We start from the raw sequence: 14,309 nt of genomic DNA, 5'->3' as shown, positions 1-14,309 counted from the left end.
CTTGACAAATGCCTGCCATGATGAATTTACACAGCTACATGCCTACATATCTGACACAGGTAACAGCTTGTGTGTTTCTTTTGAATTATGTGTTTTGTTTCATTTCTGTAAACCTGTAAGCTCTTCTAGTCCTTCCCTGCATGTTTTTTTTATTTCACCTCCTTGCTCCACACATCTGCATGTTTGTCTCACTCCACAGTCATTTCTTTTATTCCATTACCTTCACTGTTTTATGTTCTTCCTTTTCTTCCTTTTTTCTCTCTTCTTTAATATTTCCACATTTATTCTTTTTATTTGCTTCTCTACCCTCACACACTTTCCACCTGCAACAATTCTTTTCCAACTTTTTTTCCCCCCTTTCATCAACCGGTCCTCCATCCTCAATTCACACTCATTTTTTTGGGGGGGGGTACATATTACGGGGCGGGGTAGCTGATGCTTGTCTTCCCGGCTTCTGGGGTGCCACAGGGGTTTGCAACGATCACGGTAAGACCTACGCACTTTACACCATCACCGTGTTCAGACGGAACCAAGACGGCAGCGAGGACTGCTGGAAGACCTACCGCCGCTACTCCGACTTTCACGACTTCCACATGAGAATCACAGAACAGGTGATTTCAAATGATTTATTTAAAAATAACGCAGCAGCTCGTGCCTTTTTTTTCTTCTTTATCTTCACCTTTATAAACCTGGTGTGTGTGTGTGTGTGTGTGTGTGTGTGTGTGTGTGTGTGTGTGTGTGTGTGTGTGTGTTCGGTTTTAGTTTGAGAACCTGTCAGCGATCCTCAAGCTTCCAGGAAAGAAAACCTTCAACAATATGGACAGAGATTTTTTGGAGAAAAGAAAAAAGGACCTCAATGCTTACCTTCAGGTAAAAGCTTCGTGCTTCTGTAGCTTAGTTGTTAGTTTTCTGTTGTGTGTCCGTGACTTAATGTGTGTTTTTCAGTTGCTGCTAAACCCAGAAATGGTGAAGGGCTGCCCCAATCTGATTCCTCATGTCTACGACTTCCTGGAGAACAAAGCCTACAGCAAGGGCAAAGGAGAGTTTGCACGAAAGGTCTTTGATTTTTATTTATAATTTATTTATTTATGCTGCAAAAACAACTACAAGCATTAAGTTTAGTGCAGTTTTAAACAGATTTTATCAAACTAAATTTTTGTTTGGTTTTCGTTTCTCCTCCTTCAGATAGACACGTTTGTGAACCCTCTGCGGAGCTCCATGAGGAACATGTCCAATGCAGTAAAATCCCTGCCGGACAGTCTGGCTGAGGGGATGAACAACATGGGCCGGATGTCAGAACGGCTGGGTCAGGACATCAAACAATCCATCCTCAAGGTGGGTTTAATGTTTCTTTTTCTACACTGGTCTAAATGACAGGGTTCAAACGGGGACTTGAAATTCTTCACAATAATTTAATTTRACTGTGGGGAAAAGTGTACGAACCCTGGAATGACTTCTCTGCTTAATTAAAAAAATGTGTTTTATATGAATAATTGTCATTAAGCACAACATTTAATTATTGTATGGATTTGTTGTTCCAGGTGCCTCCACTCCTTCCTAAATCTGATATAGATCCAGAACACTGTCGAGTCTCAGCCCAGCTGGATGACAACGTGAGTCTGCAGCCTCATTGATTCCACGTTTATTTCTACTTCTTCATTTATTTATTTATTTTTTCTGTCAAACCGTCTCTTTTGTGTCCAGGTGGATGATAACATCCCGCTGCGGGTGATGCTGCTGCTGATGGACGAGGTGTTCGATCTGAAGGAGAAGAACCAGTGGCTGCGCAGGAACATTAAAAACCTGCTGCAGCAGCTCATCAGAGCMACTTATGGAGACACGATCAACAGGTCAGACTCTCGCAAAGAGATCTAAATAACCAGCTTCACAGTAAAAAACACAACGTTTAGTTCTTTTTTGTTTTGGTTCTGAAGGAAAATCGTGGATCACGTGGACTACTTGACGTCACCAGAGCAGGTGGCAGACTACGTGAAGAGGTTCAGGTAACTGGGGTGGTATTTTGCTTGTAAGTGTTTGATTAGGAATCTAATGTGACTGTTTTTATTCCTGCTCAGGGATTCCTATTGGCCCAGTGGGATTCTAGCTGAAACGCCGTTGCGCCGGGACAAGTGCATCCGCATGAGGACACGAGTAGCTGCCAAGACGAGTCTGTTGGGCATCATGCCAGGTCAATATATACATTTTATACAACTGGTTCTCCTCATCCTGTGTATAAATCCCTCAGCTTTTTGCTGTGTCAGTCATTGTTCTTACTTTCTCTGCTTCAGATGAGCTGAAACACATCATCGGAGCAGACACTACAAGGAAGGGCATCCTTCGAGTCTTTGACATGTTTCAGTACCAGCCCATGAACCGGCGACTCGTCTACGTGTTCTTAGAGGGCTTCCTGGAGACCATGTTCCCTCAGTACAAATTCCCCGAGCTCTTCGTCAAGCTGCACTCTCGCTCCCCTCGGATCCACAAGTTCAGCCAGAAACTCAAAGGCTCCTCGCTCAAGAGGTGACAGGAAGGGACGGCGGCGTCGGGACACGGGCCGACCGGACACGCTGAGACTTGAGAGCTGAACGTGTGCGGAGGGGGTGTTGGGGATTGACGTGAACGCTGCCCACGCTCTCTCCCCTCGCACACTCCTGTCAGTGGAAACACACACTCCCAACATCATTTCCACCAGGAGCGAGCCGAAGCACGAGCAGCTCGGCCGTGCTCACTGTGTGACAGACTCGAGCAGAACCCTATCATTTGCACCAAGACTGAACATGGCAGTCTTTTCTTTTAGTTTCTCTCTCACCACCCATTTATGGACCTTTTTGTTGCTTTGAGCTTTATCTTTAACCAGCCAATACTGCTTTTTTATTATTATTTTGTGGTTTTAAACTCCAGGACTTAGTCTAATCCCACACCTTGCCTTACCCTCCTGCTTCAGTCCTATAGAGCCATCCAGCTGCAATCAAAACGTACCTGTTCTCAACCAAAAATGTCATAAGCACTGGGTTTAAAAGGCCTTGAAATGTGACTGAAATAAAGCAGGATGAAATATTTWAGTTCCTGCTTCTTCTGATTCTCCAGTGTTTCACATTTTGTACCTAACAGACCCCCTTTAATTCTACTGCCCTAACCTGTGACAACCAAAGCTCGTGCTGTTCGTTTGTCCCTGTGGAGACTCATGTAGCACTGAGATTGCTGATCATGTGACGGAGGAGACCTTTAATGAGCTAAAAGACTCGGCTGTGGGAGGCACAGTGTGGACTGTACCCTCTGGTCTGCTCTGCAGAAGATTGTTGCAACTGGAGGTTGTAGTCAAGATTACAACCATCCTCAGTGAGTCACTGTGCCAGTGCCAGCCTTAAATCTTAGCGTATACCGACCAAGAGATGCACACTAGAGGGCGATCTCCTTCAGTGTTTGAACAAGGAAATCATTTATATCCCTAATCACGTTGGTTTTGATTTGGTGCAATATATTATTTTTCTTTAATGCATGTGCGTTCTGATTCTTTGTGTATTAAAAATAGAAATTAATTGTTTTAAAGGAGGAAGAAACCTAAAAGATGTCCACCCTGGAGTTTTTTTTTTCCCTTATACCCCCAGTAACTTCACATTCCGTTATTGCAAAGGTTTACTTTATAGACTTGTTTTATAAGTCTGTGTTTTGGAGGGTATTTTGCACATGCACACTCTTGCAGGGTGTGTTGATTAAGCAGTGGTTGGGGGAGTTTTTTTGTCACAGCTCAATTATTAGGTTTTTTTTTTTTAAACACGTGTGGAGTTTTATCCATTCAGGACTGTCGTATTCAGTGGAGGGGGGAAAAACAATTAACTGACAGAGACCCTCTCTCCAACCTGAACTGTGTGCCCCTTCAAGTTCCTTAAAGTCATAAATCCATCGACTCCCTGCTAATTAGCACTTACTGTAGCAGCTGAGTCCGGCTTCGATTGGCTGACCATGCTTGTCAGGGAGCCCGTTGACTGTTGTCATTCAGATGCACTGAGCAGCAGTGGAGTCTGATTGGCTGAGCTGGAAGACATGAACTCTATGTGGGAAGTGAAACTGTCGCCCCCATGATGGAGATGTCACCTTCAACTTTCTGCTACCCTCTCCACGCAGGAAGTTTTTAAAAACCTCAGTATATATATACATATATAAATCTATGATACTGAAAAGAATTTGTGCATATGTGTACATTATGTGTTAATAGTGTGCCTAAATGTACTTTCAACTCTATTTTCATATTTTTATTTACCCAAACAAGTCAAATGAGATGTCATGACCAAAAAAGAAAAAAAGGCTATAAGGGTTTGTTTTTTTTCTTGGCATCATGCTTAAACTTTTCCTTGTGAGCAGTTGTGCTCAAATCAGTATAACACTAATAAAAAGGTAACTCTTGACTAAAAAACAATCGTTTGCTGTCTTTATTGTTGTTTATTTTGGAATTCGTGCATCTAAGATGTTTAGCCAAAAAACAATTCATAGTGCTTTTACTGTTTGTGCCATTTATTTATTTTGGTTGACATATTAATTTGTCAAAGAACCATAACTTCCCACATTAATACCACAGCTGGCTTTACCCTCCTGCTGTCCTTGGGTCCAAATGAACCCATGAGGCCTAAAGTGCAGCAGGATCACAAACAAAAAAGTGTACAGCTACCACAAACCATGCCAAGAGGAAGAGTTCTTCAGATTTTTGTTTCCATATTAAATAATAGAAGCAGTCTCCACTAATGTGGCAAAGCTCAGCTACAAAATATCAACACATCAGATTTCTGCAGGTTTTCAGGATCAGTCTTGTCATCTCGTAGTTCTCATCACAATGTGCAGGTCTTCTTTCAAGACTTCTTCTCAATTTTCCCCACCGGGTCGTAGAGGATAACAGCTCCCAAAGAGACCAAAGCTGGTAAGGTGATCACAGTTGTGGAGTTGTTATTGTGAGACAGCGAGCAGCTCACTCAAAACGTACACAAGAGCTGTTTTTTTTTACTCACCGACTGCGAATGTAACCTGCGCCGCTGTCCCCGCGGTAGGACCCCTCATTTTAAGCGCCCTCCTGGTTTCAAAATAGACGTAAGCTGCGGCGGCGATCAAACCACCACCGGATAAGACTCTGCAGCTGAAACAGTCCAAAAATTTCTTAAAGGACTTTGTCGAGTCGGACTTTGGCGCTGCTGACATTGTAAACCAGCGCGTGTGCTAATGCTAACAGCTAAAAATAGTCTAGAAGCAAATGACTTTCTTGACAAACGACGCTGTATCTATGGACTAGAGTCTATTTGTGAAACCCGGTTAATTAAATCAGCAAAATGAAGGATAAAAAACCCGACCAATATTTGTTCTAACCCCTCTTACTCGAAGCAAGGAGAGGAAAGGTGAATTTGTCCAAGTACTTCCGGGTAACACACGTCTTACTTCCGATTTTGTTATTTTCAAAATAAAAGTGAAGTGCTATCCATGATGTAAACAGAGGGATGTAAACACGAAAAGATTCGGCCCGCGAGTGACCAAAGTTCGGCCCATCAATTGGTTCAATAATCTTTTAAGCCCAAAAGCCCGGTTTTCTACTTTAATTACTCTAAGATCTTTTAGTTAAACACAGACATGTTTGGTATCTACAGAAACAGGATCTTGGCTACAAGCTGGTCAAAATTATTTCTATGAACACTCAAGACAGTTAAAATTACAAGCAGTTGAATATAAAACTATAAAAGTGAAAATACAATTTGGCAAGTCAGAGATGTCAAAATATATTTTGTAGTAAATAAGAAGCATAATGTGTTTTTGTATTATTATCATTACTTTTAGGGATGTCCGATAATATCGGCCTGCAGATATTATCAGTCCGACATCTCTACATAGCTGTATCGGTTTTTATTCTGATAAAAGCTCTATAAATCATCACCTGAATTTGACCAAAATGTGTTAATAAATGCTTGTGGTCCAGAGACGTTCACCAGCACGCGATTGATGACATCATCAAACTGAACTATCTCAGGGAGAGCATGATCCAAACTATTGTTTAAGACAAAATGTTAAAAACAAATATGGCACTTTCCCCCTTAATATCAGTTAAATGGTTTTTGTTTTTGTTCATACAATATTTACTTATGGAATGCATCTAGTGAGGTAACAAAAAGCAGGCAAAATGTCCCTGACAGGAGATATGTGATGTCACCTTATTGGTTTGTAATATCGGTTAATATCAGAATTGGAAATTAAGTGTTGTACAATATCGGCATGTCGAAAGTCAGCAAAAAGTCAATATCGAGCATCTCTAATTACTTTTATTACATAGGGTTCTTTATGTTGTTTTCATAAAATACTTGGTTTATTTACATAATGACTTTAACTGCTGGATGTTTGGCCCCTCAGCTGTTGGCCTGCAGTAACTGTGGCCCCTGAAGAAATTCAGTTGCACAGCACTGAAGTAGACCAAGTAGACCGCACTCTGSTTGTACATTTTCGCAAGCAGTGTGTTTTCTTATCACCTATTGGGAAAAAAAAAAGGCATGTGATCAGTTCGCTGTTCTTTAACCAGGGAGCACTTCTGAGCTCCCAACCAGATGTTTAATAAACCAGCGAGAGTGACGAGATGTTACCGTTCGTTCTCTTTTTTGTCAACATTTGCCTCGGTCAGCCGGAGTCCGCTGTGGATTCGTACGTTGCGGCCGTGTACGAGCATAATTTGATCCTGAACCCGGAGCCTCACGTGCCTGTGTCCCGCCACGATGCCCTGCTGCACATGCAGAGAAACCTGGACGTGTATGAAAAGCAGGCTGGGCTGGCTGCACAACAAGTATGGACTGACAGGTTCCCAGTTAGAAAATACTTTGTTTTTGAGTCATTTTAATCATATTCTAGGCTGAACATTACAGAGACACTAACAGAAAGTAGATAAYATGAGGAAATTGCAACTTATTAGTTAGGATATTTGTTTGAAAATTTGTGAGTTTGAATTTGATGTCAGCAGATGAACCTGTTCCATGATTCTGTTCTCACACAGGGCGCTCAGATCCTTGTGTTTCCAGAAGACGGCATTCACGGGTTCAACTTCACCCGTTCATCCATCTATGGCTACTTGGAAACCATTCCTGACCCACAACAGGAGAGCTGGAACCCCTGCGCGGAGCCAGGCAGACACAACAACACTGAGGTCAGGTGTCCAACAAACATCTGGGGGGAGTGGGGGGGGGGTAGGTTCATTGGGAACACAAGCAGATAAAGTTAGTGATAGCAACAACTGCAAATACAAACACGTAAAGCAGGGCTCTCAAGTTTTGACCTGAGCTTGGAGTGAGATTTCGAGCTGCTGAACAGCTGTTGCCAACTCGTCAGTGAGAAAAGTTGCACTTTTTCCCCCAGAAAAAAAATTTATGAATTAGACACCATTTCCTGCATTCTGGTGTATTTTAACAGGCTGTTAAACAGGCACAAGTAAACACTTGGTGAGTATTCTATAGGTCAAGTGGAAGGAGTTCTCAAACATTTTGGGTCTGGGGACCCCTTACAAGAGTGAAAAAATCCAGGGAACCCCTCATAAAAGCCATGCTGTTTTAAAAATAATTTACTGTTATTTTAATCCCTGAATTCCATGGGAAYTGAAGAAAAGAGTCATTTGCAGCTGGGGTTGCTGCGTGAAGCTKCAGAAGTAGACTGCTAGAAGTAGCTGAGTATTTATCCAATTGTTTCTTAAAACCAAAAAAAGACCATTAAAAACATCAAAGTAAATCAATTATTGAATAATAGAGGTGCAAAAAGAAGAAGAAAAATATTGTATATCTGCCCCTGTTTAAAAAAACTTCCTCTAAGCACTAACATCATGTGAGGTCTTTGTTATAAATGTTGACCTGAAAACCTGCTTTAAAAATAGCCAGGTTATCCCTTTATTTAACGTGGCTCTGATGCTGATCCAGCTGTTTGCAGGTGATGTGAAGCACGTGCAGCGTATCCTCGTGAGAACAGTTTTTTTTAAACTATGATTAAAAACATWATTTGTTTGTACAATAGGTGGAAAGGATCGGTCTGAGCTGCAGGGTTGCCAACTTTAAAAAAAAAAAACACCTAAGAGTGGGCTGGGGGTGGGATAGGACGGAGGTGGTGGACAGCTCAGTTGTAGGGTTTGGTGGTGTTGGGGAGTTTTACCTGTTCCTGCATCCTGTTGGCTACATCCTGCACTAGAAACTGACAGTAATATCTACTTTATAAACCTGTCAACTTTAAAGGTTGAATATATCAATATTAAATATCTTCTTGATCAGATGTTATGTTTAGAGTAACTGTTTGATTCTACGAAAAACATTTTATGATTTATGTTCAGTCCAAAATGCTACAAGGTAAGTCAGACATTTTCCACTCAGGTCAGGAGAGGCTGAGGTTTAAATTCAGCCTGAGATCCTGGTTTGGAGGTCTTTAATCTGATCGCTCAACGGATGCAAGTGGAACCATAATTTTAACATGAATACCTGATTTTTAACATGATTAATTGATTTGCAGTAAAAAAAAACACTGTTTTTTTAATCAAAACCAGTGTGTGTGTGTGTGTGTGTGTGTGTGTGTGTGTGTGTATGTGTGTGTGTGTGTGTGTGTGTGTGTGTGTGTGTGTGTGTGTAGCCTGTGTGTTCACTGATACAAATAAAAACACAAATCAGTTTATAAAAGCTTATGAAACAAGAAGCTTTTCGTAAAAAACAAAGCAAATATTAAGAAAAAAAAACAACCTCCACAGTAGCTGGAACTGATTTTTGTTGGTCCTGCTGCCTCTCCTCCTCTTCCTCACCTGCCCCTTCCTCCTCCTCTTCACTTCTGTGACTGGAATCAAACTCCATGACTGACTCTGGTCTTTTCAGCTGCTAATAACAATAACGGCAACAATCATACAGTTATGGCACTTTTGCAAATAATTCAGTGTTGTAATACAAAAACATAAAAGCTCTACACACACAAACACACACACACAGTTGAGCCGGTAAAAATAGCAATACATTAATGTAGCAACAGAAGAAAACAGATTATCTTTTTTTCTATAAAGAAAATATGTATTTGTCTTGTCAATTTGGATTGATTTTAATGTTATTTAAGCAGGTGAAAGATTTCTGCAGGTATGGTGTAATACTTCTGATATGCTGTGTTTAATGTTCTGAGCCTTGAACACATTCAGAAATAATTGGGAGTGTGGCGTGAGAGCGTGTGAACTCTCAGATGTGTGTGTCTCACGCCCAAAGCGTGAGACTTGAGAGTCCTGTGTAAAGAGTAAAAACGGTTAATTTGTCCTCCAGCAGTCTAAGCCTGTAGCAGCATAAAGGAAAACCCAAGTCAACCCTAACTATAGGATTTACATCCCATTTGTTTTTATCACCCAGGTCCTCCAGAGGCTGAGCTGCATGGCCCGTCGCTTCAACCTCTACTTGGTGGCAAACATGGCTGATCTCCAACCCTGTCCCCCGAACACAGACCTGTCCCCAGCATGTCCTTCTGATGGGCGCTGGCAGTTCAACACCAACGTGGTTTTCAAGTGCTGAATTCATCTTTAATCAAAAAGAAAAAGAAAAAAAAGAAGCTTTCCTTAATGCTAACATTGTTTTATTTAATCACAGTTCTGATGGCCTGCTGGTGGCACGCTACCATAAACACAACCTCTACTTTGAGGCGTCCTTCGACACACCTCCACAGCCAGAAATCATCACATTTGAAACACCTTTCGCCGGGAGGTTTGGCCTCCACATCTGCTTCGACATCCTGTTCCGAGAACCGACAATAGCTCTTGTGGAAGAGGTCAAAAAAAAAACATACGTCTCCACACTAACTCAGTCAAAACATTTGACTTCATTTTCTGCTCTTTCAGGGTGTCCGACAGCTGATCTTCACCACGGCTTGGATGAACGAGCTCCCACTGCTGGACTCGGTTCAGTTTCAACGGGCGTTCAGCGCCGGCGCCAACGTSACTTTGCTGGCCGCCAACCTTCGGAAAGACCCACGCAGGATGACAGGAAGTGGCATCTACACCCCCTTTTCTGCCACCTACCACCACGCTAAGAGGGGAGACCCAGAGGAGGGTCGGCTGATCGTGGCCAGGGTGCCGGTCTTAGACCCACTGTGGGGGAGACGGAGCACGGACGTAGACGTGACTGGATCCGCACCAACAGTGGCTACGACCTCTGCGTACTGTCACACAGAGAGCTGYGCCGATCCTCCCGTTTACCGCACCTTCACGTCATCCATGATGCACGACCCGTTTAAATTTGTCCTCCTAAAAGAAACAGGAAGTGACCTCACGGTGTGCGACAGCCCCTTGTGTTGCCACCTTCAGTACAAGTGGACGGTACACAAACCCGAGGAGCTGTACGCACTGGGAGCATTCGCAGGAATGCACGTCGTGAACGGACGTTACGCCCTGCAGGTCAAAACCGACAAATACGGCTGCATGAAATAACTTTTCTACCATGTTGTATTTATCTGCCTCTCCATCTGCAGGTGTGCGYGGTGGTCCGCTGCGCAGACCTCGAGCCCAGCTCCTGCGGGCAGGTCGTTGAGGAGGCCGAGTCAAAGCTGGACTTCTCGTTGGAGGGGCGCTTCCAGACCAGATACGTGTACCCTTCGGTTCTGGCGAGCCGGATGGTCCTGGAGGAGCCCGAGAAGCTGGAGAAAAGCGCAGATGGGAGAGTGGCGATGAAACACTCGAGCGTGACCGGGGGCCTGGTCACGGCCTGTCTGTACGGACGAATGTACCACCTGGACGGTCYAGAAACACCGCCGGCAGAGTTTCATTAAATTTGGAGCATTTGCACAAACCTGCTAACAACTAATCAGGAATAACCATACACTGAAATGTGATTGAAATCATTAAAGGAGACATACGCATTTAAATCCTAAAAAACTGTAACGCTTTGGTCTGAATTCCACCCTATTGTAACTCCACAAGCCCCCCTTTCATCTCCTTTTCTGAGGTATGCAGATCAACTGTTTTAAGGCTGTCTCTTTAAACCCAAACAAGGTGCTTTATGACTCAGAGTCTTGGATACACAAACTAAATCAAAACAAATCTGTTTATTCATTTGTTACTTATTCTTTACAAACATTGCACCAAGTATCATCCAACCTCTGCCTGAAATTTGCATAATCCTAAAAAGGCAATATTTAGTAAGGTCTTTCTTAATCGCTCGCGCTCTCTCTTGGTCACACACTCACACACACAACCACACACACCGTGTCACTACTTTCCACCGTCTCCAGCACAGAAAACAATCATTAAATAGTTACAGCATTGCAAGATAACGATCACACAGGTCGTTTGTTCAGGTTCAAACAGCTGTACAGGAAATAGGTCTGACATCTACCTGCTGTCAGGATCAGCTCTTAAAAGACATAAATACAAAGAATTCATTAACGACTGGTGGCTTCGTAATCTACACATTATTAATGTTTCTGACAGTCATTAGTGTCTGCCACGACAGCTGAATGAGGAACTATAAATAAAAATAAAACAATTACAAGAAGGAAGAAAAAAAAGAACCTTAATCAGCTGGTCCCATTAGACCAGGGGTCTGCAACCTTTAYGATCAAAAGAGCCATTTGTGCTCCTTGTTTCACTAATAAAACGTGTCCGGAGCCGCAAAACAAACTGCAACTATGATTATCAACTGGTGGTCCGTGGACCTTTTCGAAGCTTTTTCAGAAACCTTTATGGTCAGTAGAAGTGTTATTATAAAACTAAAAAAATATTGTTATTATTATTATATTATTTAATATTATACACATCAGGACAAATAAAAAGAACATAGTCATGTAAACAAGAAAAATACTGTATAGTTTATATCAAATTTCATAAAAACTAGTACAACTGAATTATTTAGACATATTCTGTTTTTTCCCAATTCTTCTCATTATGTAGTCTTCAAATTATTTAAAGGTAATCCTGATGGGTTTGAGAGAATGATCATAGAAAGAAATTGGAATATTTAAGTAAACAGGCTAGCATGAGCTAACACATTTTACTTTTTGTATTAGGATTGATCACATATTTGCGTACAAATTGATTTCTGTTGTGAGTATAAAAACCAAAAGAAAATATTTTGTTATGTTTGGCCACATTTTCAAAAAGCCACTGCAGAGAGACCAAAGATCCACATGTGGCCCCAGAGCCGCAGGTTGCAGACCCCTGCATTAGACTGTCCTCCTGTTTCTTTAGACAATTGGGTTAAAAACCCTCCTCTGAGCCTTACATCACTCCTGTAAGAAACAGGTTAAAACCTTTGAAAAAGAATTAAAACCAGAGAGAATCCACAAACAGTACGATTAACTCTTAAAAGAAAATACTGTTTTAAATTTGAAAAGATAAAAGGTCGTGTTACTGACCATACAGTGCTGTCAGGGGAACTTTACACTTTCATTTACATTGTAGTGCAGATTTTTATCCCTAAATGGGTATGCACCTTAAGATAACAGGTATGTGGTTCATATAAAGGCTATTTTTAGATTTGAAGAGGCTTACCTAAAAATAACCTGCTCTATTTTCTCCACTTTGACGGTTATCTATTAAGGCTCCTGAGTGGCTGGCTAGCCCGCCAGATTTAGAGGTCTCTGTCTAGTCCTCAGTACGTCTCCGAGTCCGAGTCATTCAGTTCGTCGTCTGCAGAAATGGAGGACAGCGGCCGCTCGGGCCTGCAGTACGAGGCGTGCTCAGGCCTCAGAGCGGGTGGGGTATCGAAGGCCACGCCTTTGGAGATGTGGTTTGAGGTGGGGTGGTGGTTGATGACCGTCTGAGTGAGAGGCAGGGCGGGTAAGGCCGCTATCGTGACCATGGGGGAGGTGGGCATCATCGAGTTGAGGATGAGAGCCAAGCAGTCGGCCACGTCGCGGTTTGGAGCACAAGCTAAAGCTGGGGTGTAGCCTGGTAAATAAGGAAGAAAAAATAAAACAGGTCATATAACATGACTAGAACTAATAATTAGTGTGAGTCTGAAAGCTGACCGTTTTCATCCACTGCTAACACGCTGGCTCCTTTCCCCAGCAGCTCCTGGACGACTACAGTTAGTCCCATTCTGGCTGCTACGTGCAGAGGCCTGTGAGGGAGGGGGGGCACACAGTTAGAAGATGTCCAGTCAGGGGTGAGCGTCTATGTCCAGCTACGTACGTCTGGAGCGCAGTGTTGGTGCAGTTGATGAGGTTCTTGTCACCGATTTTCTCCAGAATCAACAAGGCACTCGTTTCGTGGCCCTGAAAGGAGCAGAGAGCGGCTTCGTGTGACTTTTACTCATGTTTGCACAAGTTTAGCACTATTTAAGCCAAYGAGCACACGTGGCCACGCCAGCTGGTGCATTTTTCTAAAAGTTTTAGGGAGTGGAGAAAAGTTGAACCAGCTGTGTGATTTTCTCCATCTGTTGCTCTGTAGCTATGACTTATCTGTGCAGAAAAAAAACATCAGGACAGAGAAATAAAAGAAAAGAGCAAATCTGTGGGTCAGTATATTTATTTATGCAGGACAATTTACTGATTATTATGAACTTAAAGGGAACCCTGACAATTTGTAAGATTAGACACTATTTGGTAAACATTTACTCAACTAATCAAAAAAAAAAAAAAGAGTAAAAAAACAACAAAAACAAAAAAACAACAACTGGACTTTCAATTCTAAAGTTGAAGACGTTTCACTTCCCATCCAGGAGGCTTTTTCAATTTAAAGTCTGTAGTGAGCTGAGATGCTGGCTTTAAAATTTACTCAACTAAACATACTGTAGGCTGTTTAGTTTTTCTGGTGCGAGCTCTTATCCACTCTAAAGGTTAATCTTGGACAATATTCGACGATCGGCTCTTTTAAATGAAACCAGAGCGCGTTGACAGAGTGGAGAATGTAGACATGACTCAGGGTGAAACTGAAAATGACGATGAACAGAGCTGCTTCATGGAAGGAGAACGTCAGCTTAGCCTGTTAGCTTTAGCACCCAATGTAGCACAGATATACGGTAGTTAGTTTCCCAAGCTAACAATATGTGTGTGTGTATTAGCYCATGTGCTAACGCTACAGCTAACAGGTTAAGCTGATGTTCTTCCATTCTACGTCGTCATTTACCCAGTATGCTTTGCAGAGATAATGAMATGTTGCYGTCCGTGTGACTATATATATATATAAGGGGTGCAACAATACAGAAAATTCACGATTCGGTTCAATATTTTAGTCTGACGGTTAGATATTTTTTCGATGAAAAAAAAAACAGAAATTTCCATGCCCTTTTTAACTTGTAATTTATTTAAATTAAGTATGAACATTTGTTTAACCTCAAAAGTACAGTTTTAAAATTAAACGT

At 42.1% G+C, this 14,309-nt stretch overlaps 3 protein-coding genes and 1 long non-coding RNA gene across 7 annotated transcripts in view; 2 read left to right on the top strand and 2 right to left on the bottom strand.

Annotated features, from left to right (window-relative positions):
* snx13 (sorting nexin 13) overlaps window positions 1-4,417 on the top strand; it is a 17,214-nt gene extending 12,797 nt beyond the window's left edge. Inside the window, exons 16-25 of the mRNA XM_014026087.1 lie at window positions 1-59; window positions 469-611; window positions 763-870; window positions 946-1,056; window positions 1,186-1,335; window positions 1,542-1,613; window positions 1,705-1,850; window positions 1,935-2,003; window positions 2,076-2,188; window positions 2,289-4,417. The exon at window positions 1-59 is cut by the window's left edge and continues 12 nt beyond it. Of these exons, the coding sequence (XP_013881541.1) occupies window positions 1-59; window positions 469-611; window positions 763-870; window positions 946-1,056; window positions 1,186-1,335; window positions 1,542-1,613; window positions 1,705-1,850; window positions 1,935-2,003; window positions 2,076-2,188; window positions 2,289-2,524 (1,207 nt within the window). The 3' untranslated portion in view covers window positions 2,525-4,417. The remainder of the gene's footprint in view (window positions 60-468; window positions 612-762; window positions 871-945; window positions 1,057-1,185; window positions 1,336-1,541; window positions 1,614-1,704; window positions 1,851-1,934; window positions 2,004-2,075; window positions 2,189-2,288) is intronic.
* Window positions 4,418-5,036: 619 nt separating this feature from the next.
* Window positions 5,037-8,963, bottom strand: LOC106530465 (uncharacterized). 2 transcript variants are annotated; one of them, XR_001311790.1, is made up of 5 exons: window positions 8,727-8,963; window positions 6,986-7,182; window positions 6,609-6,745; window positions 6,346-6,497; window positions 5,037-5,125 (listed from the first exon to the last, which is right to left on the bottom strand). It is a non-coding gene; the product is annotated as an uncharacterized LOC106530465 (long non-coding RNA). The 2 variants fall into 2 exon arrangements; XR_001311791.1 differs by having other exon boundaries at window positions 6,986-7,128.
* Window positions 6,517-11,514, top strand: btd (biotinidase). Its single transcript, XM_014026085.1, has 6 exons — window positions 6,517-6,805; window positions 7,013-7,162; window positions 9,369-9,520; window positions 9,603-9,780; window positions 9,851-10,405; window positions 10,480-11,514. The coding sequence occupies exons 1-6, from the start codon at window positions 6,602-6,604 to the stop codon at window positions 10,774-10,776; spliced, it is 1,536 nt and encodes a 511-aa protein (XP_013881539.1). The 5' UTR covers window positions 6,517-6,601; the 3' UTR covers window positions 10,777-11,514.
* Window positions 11,515-12,070: 556 nt separating this feature from the next.
* Window positions 12,071-14,309, bottom strand: part of ankrd28a (ankyrin repeat domain 28a) — a 19,285-nt gene continuing 17,046 nt past the window's right edge. For all 3 annotated transcript variants that reach the window (XM_014026084.1, XM_014026083.1, XM_014026082.1), the window contains 3 exons: window positions 13,139-13,221; window positions 12,976-13,067; window positions 12,071-12,895 (listed from right to left, as the gene is read on the bottom strand). In XM_014026084.1, the coding sequence (XP_013881538.1) occupies window positions 12,597-12,895; window positions 12,976-13,067; window positions 13,139-13,221 (474 nt within the window). In that variant the 3' untranslated portion in view covers window positions 12,071-12,596. The remainder of the gene's footprint in view (window positions 12,896-12,975; window positions 13,068-13,138; window positions 13,222-14,309) is intronic.

This window comes from Austrofundulus limnaeus, unplaced genomic scaffold, assembly GCF_001266775.1.
Source record: "Austrofundulus limnaeus strain Quisiro unplaced genomic scaffold, Austrofundulus_limnaeus-1.0 Scaffold524, whole genome shotgun sequence".
NCBI lineage: Eukaryota > Metazoa > Chordata > Actinopteri > Cyprinodontiformes > Rivulidae > Austrofundulus > Austrofundulus limnaeus.
The sequence above is the reverse complement of the archived record's forward strand: the minus strand, read 5'-3'. Positions and strand labels throughout refer to the sequence as shown.